A 22,595-nucleotide genomic window follows, 5' to 3' on the forward strand; every position below is an offset into this window, starting at 1 on the left:
GTTCCTTATTCCCTCATTAGTTCCCTAGTATATAAGTCCATCTGTTTCCGCTTGCTCTCTGCCAGATTGTCTTTGTGCCATGAGCCTTAGCTCGCCAGCGCTCTGTTCTCTTCTTTTCCTGCCTGTTTTGATCCTGATCCTGATCATTCATTGTTTGGACCTTGCCTGTGTTTTTTGCATATTGTCTCAGCCAATCTCTTTTCACTTTGTTTGCTGCTTGGATTTTTGCACCCTTGATTCTTCACTTGTACATCTGCCTCCTCAGTCGTGCTCGTAAGAACTGTGACATTAACATTTTAAGACCTCTGACAGCTTGTTTGTAAGATTTTCCACTGTATTTTTTACACACATTGCTCTGAAGATACGATTTCATTCGAACATTTGTTAAACTTGCCCTTTTTACCTAAATGTATCCAATTATATTTACTACTTTTTTACTTTGTTTTTTCTATTATCCAAAATTTCTTGGGCCCCGCCTTGAGAATCCACTGGTGTATAGAAGCTACAGAAAACCCTCTTCAGCCGTCAGCCTGTTAGAAAAAATGACATCCTTAAGTGAAAACAACCAAATCCCAAAGCACACTGAATTATTGATCACTTGGAATTGCCACACAAAGCCCTCTGTGACCACACAAGAAGACTGTAGAAGGCAGGGAGCTTGCATTAGCCAGGAAGGAAAATGCTCGGTTATGAGCTCACTGAATTGCAGTTTAATTAAGTAGACATGTGATTTTATTTGGAAATTGATTTTTCTTAACATCTGAGCAAAACGCTCTCGCAGCACAGCTGAGCCCACGCATGGTGTGTTCAACCTAAATATTTCAATTCACCATTGGTGGACTGGTTATACATTGCACACACACACACATTCTACAGTATATAATGTATATCTTGACTGAACATGCAAACATTGATTACATCCACAGTGGAGACGTAGTCTGTGTTGTTCATTGACTTTTAAACAGTGTCAGGGCCTCACGGCTGCCGAGCTTCGCTGCACGTAATGTGAGCGAAAATGTGATTCATGCTGTGAGGTAATTCACAGCTTCATCTATGATAAGTATTGTGGTAGGAAGAAAAGCAGGAAAGTACTGATGTAACTATTGATGTCTGGTGAATTGTGCTGTGTCTGCATGAAGAGTGTGAACAGTTCATTATCAGGAAATGGATGTTGGCATGCAGGGATATGAGGAAGAAGCTTGTTTGAGGAGAGTTCTAAGCGGATCTTTGTTTCGGATCTTGGTTCTTGTTATTGATCGTTGATTTAAAAGGATTACTACTTGTGTGTGTGCAGCAGTGCCTTCTTTTAAAGCTCTAAGTTGTAAAAGTTTGTTCCTGGGTAAATGTCTATCCAGATGTGAGGGTGAGTAAAAGGAGGACCAACATCGTGTGTGATGACCAGGCAGGTACGGATCTATCGTTTGTCTTTAGGCAATGTGGGTCTGTTGAGGAAAAGGTGGGAAGATAATTATAAAGACAGAAACACAGATATCGACAAGAACAAAGCTGAACTTGCTGCCTACAACCTAGAAAATCAAAACCCTTCTCTAATAATGTGCCAGGCCACACTAGCTCTGTTTCAGTCTTAATTTCCAATGTGTGTCGGCAAGTCTCTAGAGCTGTGTGAGAGTTAAATGAGTTGTTCTTCTGGTTTTGAAAATCCAGAGTAACCAGAGCTCCACTTTCAGCATCTGAAATCAATATCACAATGAAAATGATATTTCTTGGCATGCTAATGGCATGGGGATAGGCGATGGCAACGTCAGTCTTTTAGTCGGTCGATGTGCTGCTTTGGTTGAGATTGAAATCTCACAACAACTATTTGTTTGCGGCTCACTTAGTACAAAAAATTCATGGTCACCGGAGGATGAATCCTGCTGATGTTGGCGTCACCATGAGGTTGACAATTTTGATTTTTAGTGAAATATCTTGAAATCTAATGGATGAATTGCCATGAAATTTAGTACCAATGTTGATGATCTCCAGAGGATGAATCCTAATGATGGTGGTGATCACTGGACTTTTGCTTTGATGCCACCGTTAGATTGAGATTTGTCATTATGAGTGAGATTTGGATTGCCACAAATTTGGCACAGTGGTGCCCCCCCCCCCCAAGATGAATTGTCACAACTTTGATGATCAATAACATATGATTATATCAACTTGATACAATTTCACTTAAAATTGATGCATAATTATATTGAATTGCCAAGAGCTCATTTCATTTACAGCATCTTGTATGCTGAGCCACAGGCGGTACTGCGTTCTCTTCAGTGCTTTTAGGCAGTATCAGCTCCATAGAGAATACATCGGCATACACATTCAAAATCTGTCTGCATGCTCAGTTATTCTGTGGCAGCATTGAAATGGGGGTATTTGCATTTTCTTTTTATCCCCTAAAAACCTCAGGAGAGGATGGTTCTCCGAAAGTTGAACTAAAATATATAATCACCCACATCCTTTTCCCGGCGTCTGCTTCCCTTTCTCTGATTAAAGACCACCTACAGTATGCACATTTGTTCTTTTAAGTTCTTTAAGTTCTTTTGAATTCCCGCTGATAGCAAGTCTTGTTTATATGCTACTAATCTGCAACAGTCTTGCTTTGTGAGAAACTTAATGCTGTCCACATTTCCAGCACAATGAGGAAACATTGCTCATTGATGTATGTGTTTATTTTCTATTCTGTATAAAAAGGCTCAGAAAACAGTTTTTTATAAAGTCTACAGTTATGATTATAACTCTGGCTGAAAGCACACCTTCATACATGCAGCAAGGAGTTTTAACTAAACAAAAATATGAGTACTCTGTGCATCATAACCATACAAATAACAGTCAGATGGAATATTCAACCCACAGAAAATGACCCAACAGTGTGCGAATAGCTCATTATAAGTGGTAGCCGTGCTGAATATGCGTCGGGCTACAGGGACACTTGCATCATTGAAATTGATTTGAGGCAAATTGTTTTTTGTACATTCAATCTGTTGCCTCTGTTTATGTTCGGTGGAAGCAATTACATGGAAACTGAATGACTAATTTGAAATCTGTGTTGGGATTTTGTGGTTTCTCTGATAGTGGTCCACACAGATCCTCCTCAGTGCACCTAAATGATATTTAAACAGTTTCTCAGTGACTGCAATTGATTTTTTTTTTTTTTTTTTTTTTTTAACAGAGAGAAATGTAGAAAATGTGATACACAAACAAGCATTTAAGATTCCACCAATTTACAATATAAAAGAGAAAGTGGACTGACGAATCCACAGTAACAGACCAGAATGGAACCAGCTGAGTGCAACAAACATGTCAAATCTCATTTGATACGATTGAAGGTTGAATATACGGTACATTAAAACACTTAATCCATGACTAACCTTAATTTGTGTAGTGATTTATTGATTAGTTGTTTTAATAGATTAGCTTATTGATGAAGAGCTAAATACAAAAAAAATAGACATCTTTGTTTGCCCGCTGCTCAGTCAGAAAATCCAATTACTGGGTGCTGACACAATAGAAGCAGCACCGGTACAAGGTGGTACAACAGATGTGAAATGAAGACTTGTGGGGCTTATGATGTTATGTTTTTTCCCAAGACTCAAAACTGTGAAAGATCAATAAACGTTTATGGTAATTTCAGAGCCCATTGTATGGGTATGCACTACTGCCTTCCTAAGTTTACCAGCAGCCTTCCTTATCTTACCTTTCAGCCTTTAGAAATACAATGTAGAAAACACAATTACCTTCAAATGATGGTCAACTGGCCACAAAGCCGTCTGATTGAAGTAACCTAATTTACAACCCGGTGTTGTTGACAGAAGTGAAGCAGACTGTTATCAGAGAAAGCCACTCCTGGCCAGGTTACATGAGGATATTATTGCTACAGTAATGTGGCTGTTCCTTGGAAATGTATAGTGCTGAGCCCAGGAGCTGAAGTTTATCTTTGGTGTGGTCATTTGAACTCGCTGCCCCTAAAAAGCTCCGCAAATCTCTTACCTGAAACATATGTTTTTGGTTTTGTGATGTTGTGTTTCTAAGGTTCTTCATGCCTGGAAGTGAACTGGGCTGTTTTTTGTGTGTCATTAAGTGAGCAGCCTCTGTGCTCATCAAGTCTGCAGAGGTGTTTCGTTCAGACAAGATGCAGATTTGACCTTTCACTGCTTACTAGACGTTAAACAAATATGAACCAAAGTTGTTACACACAGTTTCAACAAAGTGGTTTCAACTTGTTTTGTCTTTTTGCTACAACACAAAATCATGTCATCTGTTATATCTACACGTTTGAGTCTAAAGAGGGGAAATGAGAGTTTACACTCTACAAATTGCTGGAGAAGTGAAATCTAGTTTCCTAGGTACAAAAGGGTATTAAAATGATTGTAATTGCCATACTTAGTTTTGAAATAATATAGATTATTACAGTGTAAACTCAAATTAAAGGAGGGAATCAAACCCTTTTCACACAAATGTGTTACTAGTCCTAACAACGTTCATCAGGTCTGTGATGGTCTAATGTGATTTCTTTCCTCTTCTCCTCTCTTCTCTCTAAAGGTTCAAGATCCTCATTAATCGTCACCTCACAGTACTGGTCTAGACGTCACCATGGGCCACTCCTCCCTCCTGTCCCCTGCCGTGAGGCTAGCAGTTGTCGCGGTGATTCTCCTCCTCAAGCTCCATCCCTCATTGGCCGGGGCCCCCCCTCAGACGAGCTTGGGTGGCTCCGTTTCTGCAGTGTCCACCAATAAAACTGAATGCAGCAAGCCTGAGGCGTGTGCAAGGGGGGTGATCCTACCTATCTGGGAGCCCCAAAACCCATCGTTTGGTGACAAGGTTGCTCGGGCGACAGTTTACTTCGTGGCTCTGGTCTACATGTTTTTGGGTGTGTCGATCATTGCTGACCGTTTCATGGCATCAATAGAGGTCATCACGTCACAGGAAAAGGAGATCACCATCAAGAAACCCAACGGGGAGACCACCACCACGACTGTTCGGATCTGGAACGAGACCGTCTCCAATCTCACCCTCATGGCTCTGGGCTCTTCGGCTCCTGAGATCCTGCTGTCCGTCATAGAGGTCATGGGTCATGGGTTTCATGCTGGAACTCTGGGCCCCTCCACCATTGTGGGCTCTGCGGCGTTCAACATGTTTGTCATCATAGGGATTTGTGTGTACGTCGTGCCTGATGGCGAGACGAGGAAGGTCAAGCACCTCCGCGTCTTCTTCGTCACGGCCACCTGGAGTATCTTCGCCTACATTTGGCTCTACCTGATCCTGTCTGTGATCTCGCCTGGTGTGGTGCAGGTGTGGGAGGGGCTGCTCACGTTCTTTTTCTTCCCCATCTGTGTGCTGTTCGCCTGGGTGGCCGACCGCCGCCTGCTGTTCTACAAGTATGTGTACAAACGCTACCGCACTGGCAAGCAACGTGGGATGATCATTGAGACAGAGGGCGATCGTCCACTTCCTTCCAAGGTATACTTAACACACTACTACTACTACTACTACTACTACTACCACTACTACTTAAAGTAATCCTATTACTATTTCCCCTTATTACCACCATACTAAAGCTTTCCTTAGCTGCTGAAACGGTAAAATGATTAACAGCCAACGAAGGTTTCTACCACAATGATCAACTTCCGAGACGGTTTTTATCTTTAAAGCCTAATTCTGGTTTATTTCAACGTGGGTCTTATTGTCATAGTTTAAAGTTAATTACTGACCAGGCAGAGAGGGGAAGAAACACATACAGATAGACAAGCAAACAGGTTTCAAGCAAACCCCCAATTTACCCAGATCTACTTTGAAGAGAAAAAAAAGCTCAGTGATAAAATTGTCACCCAAACCTTTGGTTTTAAACTTCCATCACAGTTAATGAAACGTCTCCCTGAACCAGCACAGGCTTGCTTTCACCAATCTTTGTTTATATTGACAGAAATGATGGTCACAGCTATGAAAATAATTCCTAAGTGGTGTTAAACCACACTTATCCTTTAGTATTGATTGCAAGCAATATGTTGAGATTCACACCTGTGAAAAGCTCTAACTCTATAACTGCTCTTTCAACCACCATCATTAGATGCTGCAGAGATTGCAGTAATAACAACCTCTTCCACTACCTCTGATAACAATCCCATCTGCTGCTATTTCATCTAAATTCAGCTGAATCTAACATGCTCAGATATTTGGACTTTTCACCTGAAAAACAGGTTTTTTCTCGTAAATATTTTCTCGAAATCAATCCATGATGCTGATGATGTTACAAATGATTAAAATGACATTGTTCTATGTCTGGATCGTGCCTCATGTAAGTGTGGGATTCTTAGGAGCATTTCAGAAGCTAATATCCCTCCGTTGACTATTATAAAGAATCTAAAGAAAACAAGTCATGCTGGGAACTCTCTTTTCCAAGGGGCATATAGTTTTAGACCAGCCAACCAGTAAAAATTAATTAAGCTGTCCCCATCCAAACATGCAGCGGAAAAAACAAAGAGGCAGATAAAGCACTCTGTGTAGGCGGAAGTGGGTTCATGAGTAATGCGTATCTGAAATAATTATCAGCATTACTGAATGGAATTCTGCCAAGACAAACTAATGCTATGAAGCATCTTACTGCAAACACACACAAATGCTTTTTAAGTATTGTTACTTTTTAATTTCCTGTTTTGACTATTATCTGCTGCTTTGTACGCATCTAATTACATTTTCAGCAATGTGGTGTTGGGGGCATTTATTCACCACTTGGTTAACTGAGAGTCTCTCACTGTCTGTTCTTCCGAAATTTGAAAATTACTTGTTATTATCTCTGCGCGTTTCTTAGATGAGATTATTAAGAATCACTCCTCCATTAGTACATGAAGAGCTCTTTTCATTTCAACTTCTGTCGAAAAAGAAATCGGTGAATAAAACCCAACCAAACAGTGTTCCTGAGGGGGATGCGTAATAATTTACACGTTTTTAAATTGCCTCAAGAGCAAAAACACATTTCACCAATAAAACTGTACTCAATGGAAAATAGGATGTGTACCTTTTTTCTCTGAGGGCTATAAAATGGTGTGATTTTCAGAAACAGGTGGCTAATGTATTAACATATCTAATAAAAACTGATGCTGCTATAAAAGTGTAGTAATGTGCACAGCAAAAATGTACATGTGTGGTTTGGGAAATTAGTAAAAATATCACAAAGCAGTCATATCTTAAAACCTGGCTGAATCCTTCCAAACTAAACTCTTTAATACACATATGAACATTCATTTTGAATAATTGCTTGGATGCTATAACAAAACCAGGGAATGCACCACACCTCAAAAACTAGAGCCATCTGCCTTTGTTTACATGGTTGTTATTGATATTTAAAATCATTCTTTGTGAACAGCCACTTCTCAGTTTACCTCCATGATACCGCCAGGAGACTGCTTTAAGACTTAGCATGTTGCTCCAAAGAATCAAACTCTATGGCACTGATTTAAAATTCCTTCCTCTCTGTTCATAAGGTGGACATTGAAATGGATGGGAAGATGCTGAACTCTCATGGTGTTGACTTCCTGGATGGCCCGCTGGGTTTGGATCTGGATGAGAAGGATCTGGACGAGGAGGAGACGCGGAGAGACATGGCCAAGATCCTGAAGGAGCTCAAACAGAAACACCCCGACAAGGAGGTGAGTGGGACCTCGCATAAAATGCAATGGCAGTTTGACATGAAAAACATCCTGTCGCTGCTGCTCCTGTCAGGGTTGTTTTCTTGTATAGGAAATGAAATGACAAAATAAACAGGAACAGATGGCGCACTTTTTCTATTTCCTTCTATTATCACAGTTGAGTATGGTAATGAATGCAGCTAAGGTCTCATCACAACCTCTCAGATTAATTTGATATTGATACATCTTTTAGAAAAAAGAAAATTGCAAAGGAAATGGAGAAGCCATTAAATCAATATAAATAAAAAGAGAAGCACAGATAGTCCAGTTCTAATATTGGCAGTTCAGTCCCCTAGGCATCATAAAAATATAGGAATTTCTTATTGCTGCAGACCTTTGTTGTTAACATAGTCTTATAGTGTCTACTTAGGTCTTGATATATTGTGCAGTATACAGTTACAATATAAGAAATTATATAAGCGCACTCAATAGGATGTATGGTATTGTATAGTACTGCAAAGATGATCAATTTTACAGAACCTACCTTGACTTGGCAGATAAAAGTTAAATAGATTGAAATAGAAAAAAGATTTAAAAAAAAAAAACCAGCAATATATTGTAGCCATCAAGCATGGCGTGATGATGTTTGTTCCAGCCTGTGCTCGTCTTATTGTTTGGCTGAGGTTTACCACTAAAAAGCATAATGGAAGCTGCGAGCATCGAGACAAGCTGCTGAAATGGCAACTCCTCTTACATGCATGAGAGAGCCTGCTAAAATAGGTTTTTACGCCTCTGCCCTCATCTCTGTATGGATTAACAATGAGGCTGATTAACCTGTTGTCCAATACTTGCTCAAATCCTTTCGCCTCACAGTCGTATTTCGACATCCAGTGCTTTGACACTGCTGCTACATTGTTGGTTGCAGTGGATCTATATCTATTGCTGAAAGGAGTTGGATCCCAAAGTTACAACTTCATTTTTGTTTGAGACCTGGAAATTGATATTGAAGAGGATGAAGCTACTTCTTTTTGTAGACACATGTTTTACTTATTAGCAAAGAGAATATAAAAATGTTGACAATCCATGATTCAGTCTGGCATGACCTTGTTGTTAGCAGTTGCTTGTGGAGAGATAAGCTACTGCAAATGTCTCTGATCTTAAACATCATCAACTTTAGTCCAATCTATTCCACTGATCTTCTACAATAATAATCTGGTAAGAGAGGAGGACCAGTGGGGTGAAGAAAAACCTTGGCATCCACCCAGGAATTCTGTGCATTTCTCAAGAATACCTCAGCAGGATGGATGTTTGCTCATGTCGGCTTGAACCTGGATCCTCTCCTTGACTACTGTACTTATGAAATAACAAAGCTTTTCTTGTCTCACTTTACACATCATGTACAGCTGTGTAAGACCTCACAAAGCCTTGTATAATCTGATCCATATGCCATATACACTGTTGATTGAAATTTCACCGTGCTTGATGTGTAACAACATGACTCATTCTAAAATCACTGTTCTTTGACTGTTTCTAATGTTAGATTCATCCACTTGATGCAGCATTAAGTCTTATTTATCCAGACAAGATAGATGAATGTCTGTAATTCAGCCAGTCAAGCCCAGTGTTCAACTATGACTCTTATTCGAGCAGACAAGTTGACAATAAAAAAGATTTTTTTTGTTGCCCACAGTAGAGGATACGACACCACATCCACTCATCATTCTGGAGGACATGTTTTTACACTGTTTGTGTGCTTCTTTATGTTTTTCTCTTTACCAGGTGGAACAACTCATCGAGCTTGCCAACTACCAAGTCCTGAGCCAGCAGCAGAAGAGTCGTGCTTTCTACCGTTGCCAGGCCACCAGGCTGATGACAGGTGCTGGCAACATCCTGAAGAAACACGCTGCCGATCAGGCACGAAAGGCCGTCAGCATGCACGAGGTTCGCTCTGATGTGGGTGACAACGACCCCATCTCTAAGATCTACTTCGAGCCCGGTTCTTACCAGTGTCTCGAGAACTGCGGCACAGTGGCGGTGAACGTGGTGCGTCGTGGCGGTGACCTGGGCAAGACGGTCTCTGTGGAGTACCGGACAGAAGACGGCACCGCCAACGCTGGCTCGGACTACGAGTTCACAGAGGGCGTGGTGGTGTTCAAGTCTGGCGAGACGATGAAGGAGATCCGCGTGGGGATCATTGACGATGACATCTTTGAGGAGGATGAAAACTTCCTGATTCACCTATCCAATGTCAAGGTGTTGACGTCAGAAGGCGAGGAGCCCGAGGAAAGCGAGTCAGCTAACCACGTGGACTCGGTGGCCTGTCTCGGCTTGCCCTCCGCAGCGACCGTTACCATCTTTGACGACGACCACGCCGGTATCTTTACATTTGAGGAGCCTGTATGCCACGTGAGCGAGAGCGTTGGCACCATGGAGGTGAAGGTGCTGAGAACGTCGGGGGCTCGCGGCGTGGTCATGCTGCCTTACAAGACGGTGGAGGGAACAGCACGAGGCAGCGGAGAGGACTTTGAAGACGCTCACGGCATCCTGGAATTTCAGAACGACGAGATCTTGTGAGTAGATTTGAATCATAATGACGGTGCAGTCGTTTCATGCTCTGTGTCCGTGTGATGTTGCGTTACTGCTGATGGTGTGAGAACGTGAAGGTGTGAGTGAGATGTGGTGGTCACGATGTGCGGACTGCTCATTGGGGATTTGACGAAATCCGAATTCCCCAACCCTCTATGTGTTTTTACCTTGTCTCTATTTTCTACTTTGACTCATTCATTTACTTCTTTTATCTTCACCAGTCTCTTCATTCCTCTTTGCTTTGGATTCTGTTGTGCTGCTGTTTTAGTCTGCTGTGAGATCCGTCGGTTTCTGTATTGCTGGACAGCCAGCACCATCGATTTGTCTTGTGAGTTGCAGAAGTAAGGGAAAGTGGGTTATTTGTTGGATCTTTGATGATTTGGATTTTAAGCAGATGGTCTTTAAGGACCTGGAAATTGAACGAGAAGTGTTGAAGTTTCTTTAAGTAAGGCACTTAATGGGAACCCAGGAGGAGCTGGTTGCTGGAAACAGTACAAGAACTCAATAAGCAGCAGGGAATCAGGGCAAAGTAGGAGCATCTATCTTGTCAACTTAATTCAGATACACAAAGACTTCTTCTTTTTTGGGTAATAAATCCAAGCTGCCCTTTTAGGTGGTTTTATACGGTCTGAGAACATCCCAGAGCAACCACTCATGCAGCCAGCTACTCTTTTTTTTTTTTTTTTTTTGGTTGTCATTCCTTGTGAAAAGGACTTGAAACTCTACTTTTCCTGCTGTGAAATGCTGCAGCCACAGTTGCTCTCCTTAGCCAAACGGAGGAGCCTTATTATCTGCTGATGACTCATGGTGAGGTTCATGATTGCTATTGGACCACATTTCAGGAGGCCTTTTCACCGCAGCGGTGAATGTGCTCACAGCCAGCTGCTGTGCCCGTCATCCTGACCCACTCACAATGTGGGGAATTAGCTCGAGCCATCAGCCAAATGTTTGTACAATGCTGACCACGTTGGGTTGAAACCAAACCAAATTTCCAAGTCCTCCTTTGTTCTTTAAATCTTTTATTGTGAAAACGATTGCTGTGAGTACACATTGTGACTAAATGAGTTATTTTCTTCCCACTCTTTTATGTGATGCTTACTTGGCATTAGCTGCTAATTCTGTATGACACACTGACTGAAATGTTGACTCAGGTATTGACAGTATTGATAGGGATTGGCTCTGAATAAAGCAGATATTTTGATCATAACGTATTTTACAACGTCATAACAGTGTTAGTTACTAAATTGAGCTCATTAACGGTGGAGCTCAAGCTCACAGCATCATCACGTTGCACGTAGACTCTGTTATAGTTGCTTTTCTAAATTGAAGTATTGGAGCAAATCTCCAGGTTTATGGCATCACTGTCATCAGAATCAGTGGTGGTGACAAATCTGTGTTTGATTGTCTTCATAATGATTCATCATATGGATTTGTGCTTGTGACTTTTGTGATTTAAATCTATTCATTGACCATCAGTTTGGCCGTGTGTTGTTACCATTCAATCATTGAAAAGCTGTTCCAAAGCTATTTTGATATGGACGCACATATGTAAAACTGAACACACACACACACACACACACACACACACACACACACACACACACACACACACACACACACAGACACGTGGCAATGTTCTTATAATGAGAGGTGAAATTGCTTGGGGGTGGAGGGGGTTCAGCAAGCTGGAGCAAAAATTATTGTTTTCTGTACAATACACAATAAGGTGGGCTACTGGTCTCTCTCTCGCTCTCTCTCTCTCGCTCTCTCTCTCTCTGTCTCTGTCTCTGTCTCTGTCTCTGTCTCTCTCTCTCTCTCCCTCTCTCTCTCTCTGTCTCTGTCTCTGTGTCTGTGTCTCTCTCTCTCTCTCTCTGTCTCTGTCTCTGTGTCTCTGTCTCTCTCTCTCTTGCGCTCTCTCTCTCTCTCTCCCTCTCTCTCTCTCTGTCTCTCTCTCTGTGTCTCTGTCTCTCTCTCTCTCCCTGTGTCTCTGTCTCTCTCTCTCTCTCTCTCTCTCACTGTCTCTCTCTCTGTGTCTCTGTCTCTCTCTCTCCCTCTCTCTGTCTCTGTGTCTCTGTCTCTCTCTCTCCCTCTCTGTGTCTCTGTCTCTCTCTCTCTCTCTCTCTCTCTCTCGCTCTCTCTCTCTCTCTCTCTCTCTCCTTGTCTCTGTCTCTCACACTCATACGGCAGTGGGCGTGTTCACGATGTCACCACAAATTACTGTTTGCAGTAAAGTGTTCTCCTGGTGGCCTGTGGGCCTGTTGGGCTCGTAGCTTTAGTGAGAATACAATAAACTTCACAGCTTTCAGCGGTCTGCATTTTTTTTTACTGTTTGGGCCACGTGCTAGTTTATGGGAGTAGTCAGTAGGCTTGGAGAACGCCTTGGACCATTAATTACCTCTGAATATTGCCTAAATGAATCTTTTATCAAGAACTGATGTTGGACTTATTATATTGATGGACTTACTTAGTTGAACTGACTTGACTGGACAAGTCTACTATTAAATATTGAATTAGGACTATTGTAAATCTATTTTTAAGTTATGATCCCATGGTTGTGGTTTGGATTTCTACAAAATTAAAAAAAGTTTTTCTTATTTATTTGCTTTGATTTTTCACTCCCACCATCCAAGAAGAAGGGATCTGTCTTTCCTCTGTGACCTCGTGTCTTGAGATCTTTTGGAGGGAAGTTTTTCTTTTTTTTGTCTTAAAGAGCTTGTTATCACTGGTTGGACATTGCCTGCTGTTGTGGGCCTGTGAAGATTAATTGATATGCTGGATTTGATATGGGATTATACAACATAAACTAGACTCGACTCGTTTAGACATGCACTGTGTGTGTGTGTGTGTGTGTGTGTGTGTGTGTGGGTGTGGCATGTAAAGCTCTGTCTTCTTTCAGCTGGCAGGCATCAGTTGTTAGTTGCAGTAGTTCGCCTTGGAAACCAGAAGTTTGCTTACAGTGCTTGTTTGGAAATGTTCAGATTGTTTTTGAGATGGAAGAAGGGTTATAATGACATGAAACAAAGTGTGCTGTCATGATGAATGAATGGGAGAGATGCTGTCTTAGTAACAGTATTCTCAAAGTATTCCCAGCCTCTTCCCTCTCACTCTCTGCTGTTTTTGGTCAGATTTGAAGCAGATGTCTGCAGGCCTGTCTTTTTCAGCCTGTGGCCGACTGCATAGTTTCCATAGCTTATAGCTCTTACAGCCAGGACTAAGTGGGTTTTAATAACACTTTGTCCAAATCAAATGATGGACTGTCCTGCTGGCTATCCTGGTTACTGGCTGTGTGTATGCTTGTGTGTACATGTGTGTGTTTCTCAGGGAAGAGAGGCCCAGAGATGGAGCAGAATCACTCTAGACTCCAGTAGCACTGAAGTGAGGAGCATTTCGACCATGGATGTATTTACATGTAGGGAGAGGCCAAGTTTGATTTCCATATCTCTGGTGAATTTTGGTATGATCTTACATATAGTTCAAAACGGCAGCCATTATGTATAGCAGCCTAATTACTGTTCGATATAAAAGGACCATGGTAGTTTTATCTACAAACAACATTACTGCTGACTACTTTCTAAAGCAACTCTATTTTATGTTATTTGCTTGTAGACTCAAACCTAGAAGACAATAAGGAAATTATGACGTGATGATGATGATTTTGATGTGAATTTAGTTGATTCTTAAAAAAACAAACAAAAACACATAACAAACAAATAAAAAAGCAATTGGACATTGACGCATAAAAACCCAAGTAACTAGCTTTTTGTTGAATGGACCGGATGGATTCCTGTGGATTTGTGGAAGGTGAAAGTAAATAAATAACTAGCGGTTTATACTACAAGCATAGTCTGTAGATGGGTTTCATGTTTACAAACATTAGCCAATGGGTGCGTGCACATTCAAGGTCAAAAACCGATGATGCTTGCACAGAAACCGATTAACAAGTCACACATTAGGCCTTTAGATTTTTTAGGCTGAAGTTAGTATTTGACTGTGTAATAAGCCGACAATAAATTCTGTGATCAAATTTGGCAGAATTGCAGGAATTTATCAAGGAGGCTAGTGGAGTTGCTCGTTAGCTGCTGTGTTAGCTGTACTAGCTAATTTCTGCTAACGAGCTAAAGTGGGTGAAGTGAGACTGCTTGAAATATCACCCAGTTTACCTTTTTAGATTTTAGAAGCCCAGTTGGAAAATCAGGTGTATGGAGAAACAAAAACTCCAGCAACACACAATCAAAATTGTTCTTTATTTAGTTGTTTTTACTTCTTCTAGATTTTAGACACTGTACTGTCATTTTACTGCCCTAAATATCAGCCTGTCAGTTCCCCTCCAGATTTCAGAGATATACTTATTATTTATGGGTTTATCTTTAATCTTTTAACATGTAAAATGATGCATATTTGTTTCCAGGCATACATTAGATACATTAGGAAAATGCTGGGCTGTGCTTTGTCTTCTGGGTAAAGTTTCACACTTTTAATGTGATGAGAGTTAAAAATAGCTTCTGTGGGAAAAAAGCCGATAGACTTGCTGGTTGTGTTGTTGCATGCACAGTAGATGAACACATACCATTAAAAACACATGCATAGATAAAGAATATTCACTAAATAAACGGCCACATGCCAAAGTATTTATAGCCTAAACTCATTTGCGCCACTTGTCCCATGATGGGCTTTTTTAGAAAATATGTGTTGCCATAGAAATACACAGTGTATGTCATAAATGAGCCGCTAGCGCCCTTCAGGGAAAAGCTGAGGACGTTTTTACTGCAGAAAAAAAGGAATTACAAAATAGCTGATCTAAATAGACTTGCCTCCAGGCTAACTCTACCCTGTTTCTGTTTCTTTGATAAAGAGGGAGGTAGAGATATAGGGAGGGTATAGTAAGAGAGATAAATGAGCGTGAATGAAGGTGTTGATGGGAGGAAGTTGGCAGAAAATGATGGAGTGGACAGGGCGGGGAGAAAAGTTTTAGACCACTTAAAGTTTTTGACTTTTCCTAACTTGCCATTCCTTCTTCCCTCCCCCCATTTTCTCTCCTCTATCTCCGTACAGTCCATTCTCCCTGTCTGTAAGAGGCCCGGTGCAATTTGTCTCGTGTGTGTGTGTGTGTGTGTGTGTGTGTGTGTGTGTGTGTGTGTGTGTGTGTGTGTGTGTGTGTGTGTGTGTGTGTGTGTGTGTGTGTGTGTGTGTGTGTGTGTACTCTGCTATCCACCTTGTGTTGTAATGCACCAATACAGATGCCAGATGTTGACAGGCTTATTAAACAGTTGTCTTTATTTCAAGTAGTACCACTGCTACTAATACAACAGTTTCTACCCCCAGTTGAACCACTATGGCTACACTGCCATTACCACTACTGTTGCTACTTCCATGGCTACTACTGTTACTGACTTACTACAGCCATCACCAGCGTTATTACTATTAGTAATAATGCTAACCCTAATGCTCCCTCGGTCTTCACAAGTCATTTAGTTTATTATTTAGTACAGAAATAATAATTGACTTCAATATGACACTCAGCTCTAATGCATATTTGTTTGGCTTGTTTAAACTTTGAAAGTTTCGTTTGCAAGTTAGAATCAAATGTGGGTCGGCTGTAAACATGGTGAAAACTTTCACCCTATTTATTCATTTACTGTTCCTTTCAGCAACGTTTAAGTTTGAAGACTGAACATTTGACTAATTAACTTGTTAGTATGGACAATTTTTGCTGTAGTATTTCTGCTACAACTACTACTGCTAATGCTCATCTACTACCAAAATGTAGCATCATCACACCTGTCATATGATGAGCGTTTCTATCCAGAGCACCTTCTAGTACCCTTAGTGGCTCTATTTTTATTATACTTGGTCCTGATGGAATTATCAGACCACTTAATACAAAATAGGCCAGCAATTTTTTTTTTTCCATAACTGTTGCATTAAAACTGTATTTTTAGACGGAGAAGAAGTGAGAGTCAGGTTGAATAAGTGTTAGCATATAAAATGTACAATGAATCCATACTGTGTGGTTCATTAGTTATCAATGAAGCAGTGTTTCTGCGGCAACAAGACACTTACAAACACATCAAGGTGAAAAGAACTGAGAAAACGGAGCACGAAGGTGGATGCACACAAATTTATACACACATGCATTCTCATGCAGTTGTTTTACTTGGTTTTGACCTGTACTCAGTCTCTGTTTGACCCTGTGAGGTTGAACAATACATGAAACAAACATACACATACACTAACAGAAGCACACACACACACACACACACACACACACACAGACCGTTTATGCAATTTACAGTGGCAACCAGTGAAGAAACATGGTACAGCTGAGAATCAAAAGGCTCTCTCTCTCTCTCTCTCTCTCTCTCTCTCTCTCTCTCACACACACACACACACACACACACACACACACACACACACACACACACACACACACACACACACACACACACACTTGAACAGACTGGGATGTCACACCCCAATAACCAGCACAGATTGGCCTTGTTGAGGTGCATGCTTCCTAAGATATAGGAATGTGTGATGTGCGTATGCGGTGCAATCGTATTTTAACACTATAGCCAGAGGAGGATTTGCTCGGACTCTGAAATGGCATCTTGCTTGTGTTTAAGGTTTATTTTAATCAGGCTTTAAGTGGACTTTACTTGTAAGATTCCCGGCAGAGCTCATAGTTGCCTTGAGTTCAGTTGTTGGGAAAATCATTCAAATTCCACTTTCAATACATCAGCTTCACCAATTTATGATAACAGGTCATAATGTTAGTGACCTTTCAGCTCAAGAGTCAAACTTCTAAACTCATTGTGTCTTGTTTGTCAGAGAGAGCAAGAACATCACAGATTACTGACTCGTGTGATAGTTACAGAACTGCCCCTTCTCTCAAACCTTCCAACAGCAACATCTGAATTTTTATAGCAGCTGTTACTCATACAGCTCAAAACTGAATTAGTCAATGATCAACAATACAGTCTGGTCTGACCAACCAGCTGTGACTCGAGGGCCGGGTTATGATGCTCAAAACTGAACTGTCGTCCGACTTCGAAAGACAAATGTAAAAAGAAGGGGTAAAAAGCAAGTCGAGGGGGGGGGTGATGATGATTATGGGAATAATGGAGTACATTTTCACAGTGTCCTGGACGGCTTTTGTCATGTGGTATCTGTTGTACACATGAAAAGTGACAGAAATTCTTTTGTTAATAAATGAAAAGTGAAGTTTTCAGATGTAAAGCCCTCTGTTGTGATGGCATGAAGGTGTGTAGGGTTGTGGTCTCGGAGGCTGTTCAGAGTATACAGACTATACTTTACTGCAACAGTCAGTCAGTGATGACAAAAGCTTAATTGAAGACTCACACAATGCAGAAACATCACATGGCTAACATCTGCAGACTACAGCCATACTGTCTCCAGCCTGTAAACAGGCACACAGACACAAAAACAAGCACTTCAGCCAACACACACAGACACACGTTTGTGCACACACATACACACTTGAATACACATTCACATACTCATATCAGTGAGGCATTAGAGGGTAATGAGGCTTGATGAGGTTTGTAGGTCACATGTGCTCACACGTACACACTTCATCCTTGTGTGGTACCATTAGTAAAAACCACATAAAAGCCTGTTTTTATTTATTTTTCTGTTGTAAAGGACCGATGAGACTGTGTGTGTGTGTGTGTGTGTGTGTCTCTGTGTGTGTGTTGACTATGCCTTTGTGGTGTCTTTGATTTTCATGTTTTAAAAAATTCATCTGTGTCACTGAACAACGAAGCAAACTGTAAAATATCTCACACACACACACACACACACACACACACACACACACACACACACACACAGTGCCTTATGAGGTGCGAGGGTTGTGTTCTCAGGTTACAGAGTACATGGTAATAACACCTCTCTTGGCAGGAGTCGCACACCTGTCACTGTGTGTGCATGTGAGTGTGAAAGCAACCGATTGCACTTTACTGCTTAAATAATACACATTACTTGAGCAGAGAAACTGACAGAAAACAAATCAGCTATAATTCTGATAATTTACTCTTTTACTACTCTGTTACTTGTTAAGATGTTCTTGCTGTGGTCACACAGGGCATGACGAACTTTTTTATTTGAGGTACTTTTTAATTAAATGATAAAAAAGATCAGTAGATTAAAGGTTCCATATTGAACACTTTTCTGTTGTTTAATCTGAAGTGTTGAAATCCTTAAGAAGATGTATTTGTGGTTTTAAGAACCAAAAACCATCTCAGTGTAGTTTTACATCTTCTCTCTCTAGAGCTCTAGCAACAACAGGTTGTTGAGCCAATCAGAGGAGAGTAGGCTCTGAGCCTGTTCTTCTGATTGGCTGACTGTTTTCCGAGTGATTGAATGAAAATGTAACAGATTTCAGTTAAACATTCAAAGAAACCAAATCTTGCAAGGTTGGATGGTGGGTCCAGATATGCCATTCAACGACTGACAGTTGTGACATCACAAAGTCACGGAAGTCCTGACAGCTCGTTTCAAGGCTCAGTTTCTGAATAAGGGCTGTGTGCGTTTTTCATTGGACTGAGTTCTTTTATACTTTCACTGTATTAAATTAGCACCTACACCTGCTTTATAATCAAAAAAGACATGGGTATCTCACTTTATACAATATGGGACCTTTTAAGTGAATAAGAAGAATAGTGGTTAGTTATGTGAAGGAGCAAGAGTTCAAGAGAAAGTAAGCATGTAGGAGCATGTGAAAGAGGAAAGAGAAAACCTAGAGACTGACATCATGTTCAGGCATTTTCTCACCCTACTTTCAATGAAAGTCAGCTCTTTCGTCAGGCACGCTGCCACAATGTTTCTTATTAAGGAGAGCGCAATCAATGTTCCAAAATCCCTTGTCAAGATCATTATGCAATCCTCAAAGTAGTTTTGTTTATTCACTGTATACAGCAGTAAATTGGAGCCGGCCTATTGCCCAAACAAAACGGATTAATTCAACCTTCTCTGACAATCCCATAAACATAATGAGAGAACTGGACAACACTGAAATATGCCATTTTCAGCTGTACAGCATGACTGTGCAGGATATACGAGCGTGAAAATTAGCCTGTTCAGTCTTCTTTCTTTTTTTTTACTACCATGAATAACAGAAAAGACGGGGAAGAGAGAGTGAGAGAAAGAAGAGAAAAGAAGGGAGGGCAGGTCAGTAGTTTGACAAATGAGCCCTAACCGACTGCCTCCACAAAACACCATCGCCTTGGCAACCGCTGGGATGGAGAGAGGGAGAGGGAGAGAGAAAGAGACAGACTGAGTAGAGTGATAAAAGACATGAGAGGGAGACAGAGGGAGGTCTGAGATGGAGAGGAGGAGAGGAATGTATAGATTGAGAGGTCATATGAGCAAACTATATTTTCCCGTTATTTGTTCTGATTACTGCCAGATGTGACCTTTGATAACGTTAAGTGTTCGTATTTACTGATTTTGATCTATCAGTGCAAACAAGAGGCCATGACTCATTTTGCAGTAATAAACTGACTATGCGTATCGCTGCTGAACAGCTACTTGATGCACTACTCCATGACATTCTGATATCAATCACTGTGCACTCGGCTGCAACTCAGTCACAGAATGACACGACGCGAACAGTCCATGAAAGCTCTCACAAAATGGTGCGGCAGGTCTTTGGAAGTGATGCTGTTTGTCTTTCCAAACAAAAAGATCTGGAAGCTATTAAGAGTAAAATTCAAAGGAAAAGATGTCCCAGTACTTCCTGTACTCTTTGATTAGCAGGTGGTTTCGGGGAAATTAAAAAACACAGATGTCCTTCTGACTTTGGCCTTGTCTGACTCAGCTGTTGCAGACTGTGGGTGTAAGGTCGTTATTGTCATCGCTATTGGAAACAACATCCTCGTCCGAGCTAGCCACCTATATGTTGACGAAGATTTGGATCATGCAATCGGACGACGCGTCTTTTATTGTCATCTGTGGCGTTTTCTTTGCAAGGAATTTTAATGACAGTGATTGCCTCCCCCCGGAGGATGAATACCATTTTGTGAGGCCACTGTTGCTGCATCCTGGGCTTGGCGCCGCCCAGGATGACTGTTTGGGTTTTTTCCCCTTACAGCAGAATGATAATGGTGCGGCCAGATAATTCTCCAGCCTTGACACAGCGCTGTAGAGATTGGTGTTGCTATGCGAGACGACCTCTGGCCAAGACGAGGCTCACTCATTTCACCGACCGTGTCACAGCTCCTATTCACAACTCTGCCGTCCAGCCCATTCAGCCCATTCAGCTGCTTGAGGAAAGGCTTATCCCATTATACAGCCCCACCCATTTGTCAGTGACAGCTCGGGTTACAGTTCCCCTGCACAGTTTGGGAATCCAGCCCCTGAAACAAGTATGGGCAGTTGAACCAGCTGAAGACTGATTCTTCTTCTTTATTTCTGACATCTGACTTTGTAGCTGGGAGCCGTGAACGTTGCTCACTGAGACTCACAGAGAGGAAGATTGGACTGCACAAAGCAAAGGTCTAAATCTTTGGCAGGTTTTCAAAGCGAGGACAAAAGGCTGATAGGACTGCGTTTGCTCACACAAACATACGCCGCATGTCAGTGCTGTGTTTACAGTCAAGGCTTCTATTGTGAAAAGCCAAAAGATAAGGTTTTATCTCAGTATCAGAGGATGGGAGTCTTGAAGGATTATTCCCTAAAACAATGTGGCAAGTACACTCTTGCTTTGACGAGAGAACTTCAAGGATTGATTCTGCTTTGCTTCATGTTACGGGACCAGAATCAGTGATTATCTGCTTCTGCTGCTTTCATCTGCTTCTGTCAGATCTCTGAGGAATTTATGAATTGTTGGGCTTTAACTGCAAAATCCTACATCTGCTCATGCTCATGTTAAGGGATATTTCATTGTGACGTCCTAAACCCTCTCACTTGCTCTTAAGTTAAAAGGTTAACTCTCTTTGCACCCAGTTCATCATTCTCTTTGTGTGCTGTAACTGTCCTCCAATGCATTGGCACAATTAACCAGGTCAAACTAATCTGCTCAATCTGCTCATCTCCTGTACACGGTCAATTAAGGGGCAATTTGATGATGAAGATGAGGCAGACAAGAGCCAGATTCAAACCTGTGGCATCTCCTCATCTGTGGTGCGGCTCTTTCCTCGGTGCTTATCTACAAGGGAAGCGCTTTAATAAGAGCGCTGGTGTACTCCCTGGCCTGTCTGCCTGTCTGCCCTAAGTAGTTTTAATGGATGACTATGAGCAGGCTAATACTGTTATGCTGATGTTAATTTTTTGGCGAGCGGGGCCTGTGATATTGGAACTGAATCTCACCGGGTTATTTATCCTCCACGTTAGTCACAGAGGCACCACAGAGGCAGGAAGACTGCCAAGTGTGTGTGTGTGTGTGTGTGTGTGTGTGTGTGTGTGTGTGTGTGTATGAAATTGGCAGGTAAAGTGAAACAGATGTGTCATTATTGTTTATGTTCTGGATTATTTCAATTGAATGTATTAAACTGTGTTAAGAGTTGTGCTACCTGTAAGCAGGTACTTGACTCAGGTTGTTGAGACTTGGGGACAATTGGGGCTCAGGATGTGCTTTTCTTTTTCTTTTTTTCTTTTTTTTTTTGGATTATCTTGTACTTTTGCATTGTGTGTTTTTAAATATGACAGTCAATGAGCAGCAGAAAACCGAAACAGACAGTAAGTGTAGCTTCTGTGTTCACTCAGAAAGCTAATGGCTACTAATGGATGTAAGAAAACAAAAACATGCTGAAGAGGAGCTCCCCAAAATTCCTCAGCGATCCAGGGAAGGTTCTCTTCACTGTGGGAACAATATGACCTGTATGACCACATCGCTGGTTTTGTTCAGTGTCATGATTCGAACTGTCAAGTTCAATTGGTAAAAACAAGGTTCAAGGTTTGTCGGCCTTGTTCATCTGGCCAATACTGGGGGAAAAATGACGTTAAGTTTGGAATCAATTGAGATAAATGATTATTATTATGAGATGTTATAGTGTCATGAGAAAAAACTTTCTATGTGTCCAAAGCAGGGAAATATATTCCTCTTTATTGAATGAATAAATGAAGTATTACTTTGGGTCAGGTCAGGTTCAGGTCTCAGTTTTGGCAGAACGGCTTGGGCTTAGACGGGTCAGGTCCCACGATGTTGGGTTGGGTTCAGGGCTCCGTTTTGCCTGTGCATATTTTCTGGCTTAAAAAATTGAGGTAAACCATATTTGAATTCGTTAAGAAGTCCTTCGGGAAGAAGAGATTTTCTACAACAAACTTAAGTGTGTTTGTTGTCTGTGTGAGTTCACGCATATTTTTAATTTGCCCATTAACACCTTTTCCAATGCAGAACACACCAACTTTACTTGTTGGGGTTTT

At 41.3% G+C, this 22,595-nt stretch overlaps 1 protein-coding gene across 2 annotated transcripts in view; it reads left to right on the top strand.

Moving 5' to 3' along the window:
* The window catches only part of slc8a1b (solute carrier family 8 member 1b), a 143,221-nt gene that overhangs the window by 7,701 nt on the left and 112,925 nt on the right, over nucleotides 1-22,595 (top strand). For both annotated transcript variants that reach the window (XM_056394774.1, XM_056394773.1), the window contains exons 2-4: nucleotides 4,543-5,460; nucleotides 7,482-7,646; nucleotides 9,405-10,195. In XM_056394774.1, the coding sequence (XP_056250749.1) occupies nucleotides 4,594-5,460; nucleotides 7,482-7,646; nucleotides 9,405-10,195 (1,823 nt within the window). In that variant the 5' untranslated portion in view covers nucleotides 4,543-4,593. The remainder of the gene's footprint in view (nucleotides 1-4,542; nucleotides 5,461-7,481; nucleotides 7,647-9,404; nucleotides 10,196-22,595) is intronic.

The sequence above is a fragment of the Seriola aureovittata genome, chromosome 14 (assembly GCF_021018895.1).
Source record: "Seriola aureovittata isolate HTS-2021-v1 ecotype China chromosome 14, ASM2101889v1, whole genome shotgun sequence".
NCBI classification, from domain to species: domain Eukaryota; kingdom Metazoa; phylum Chordata; class Actinopteri; order Carangiformes; family Carangidae; genus Seriola; species Seriola aureovittata.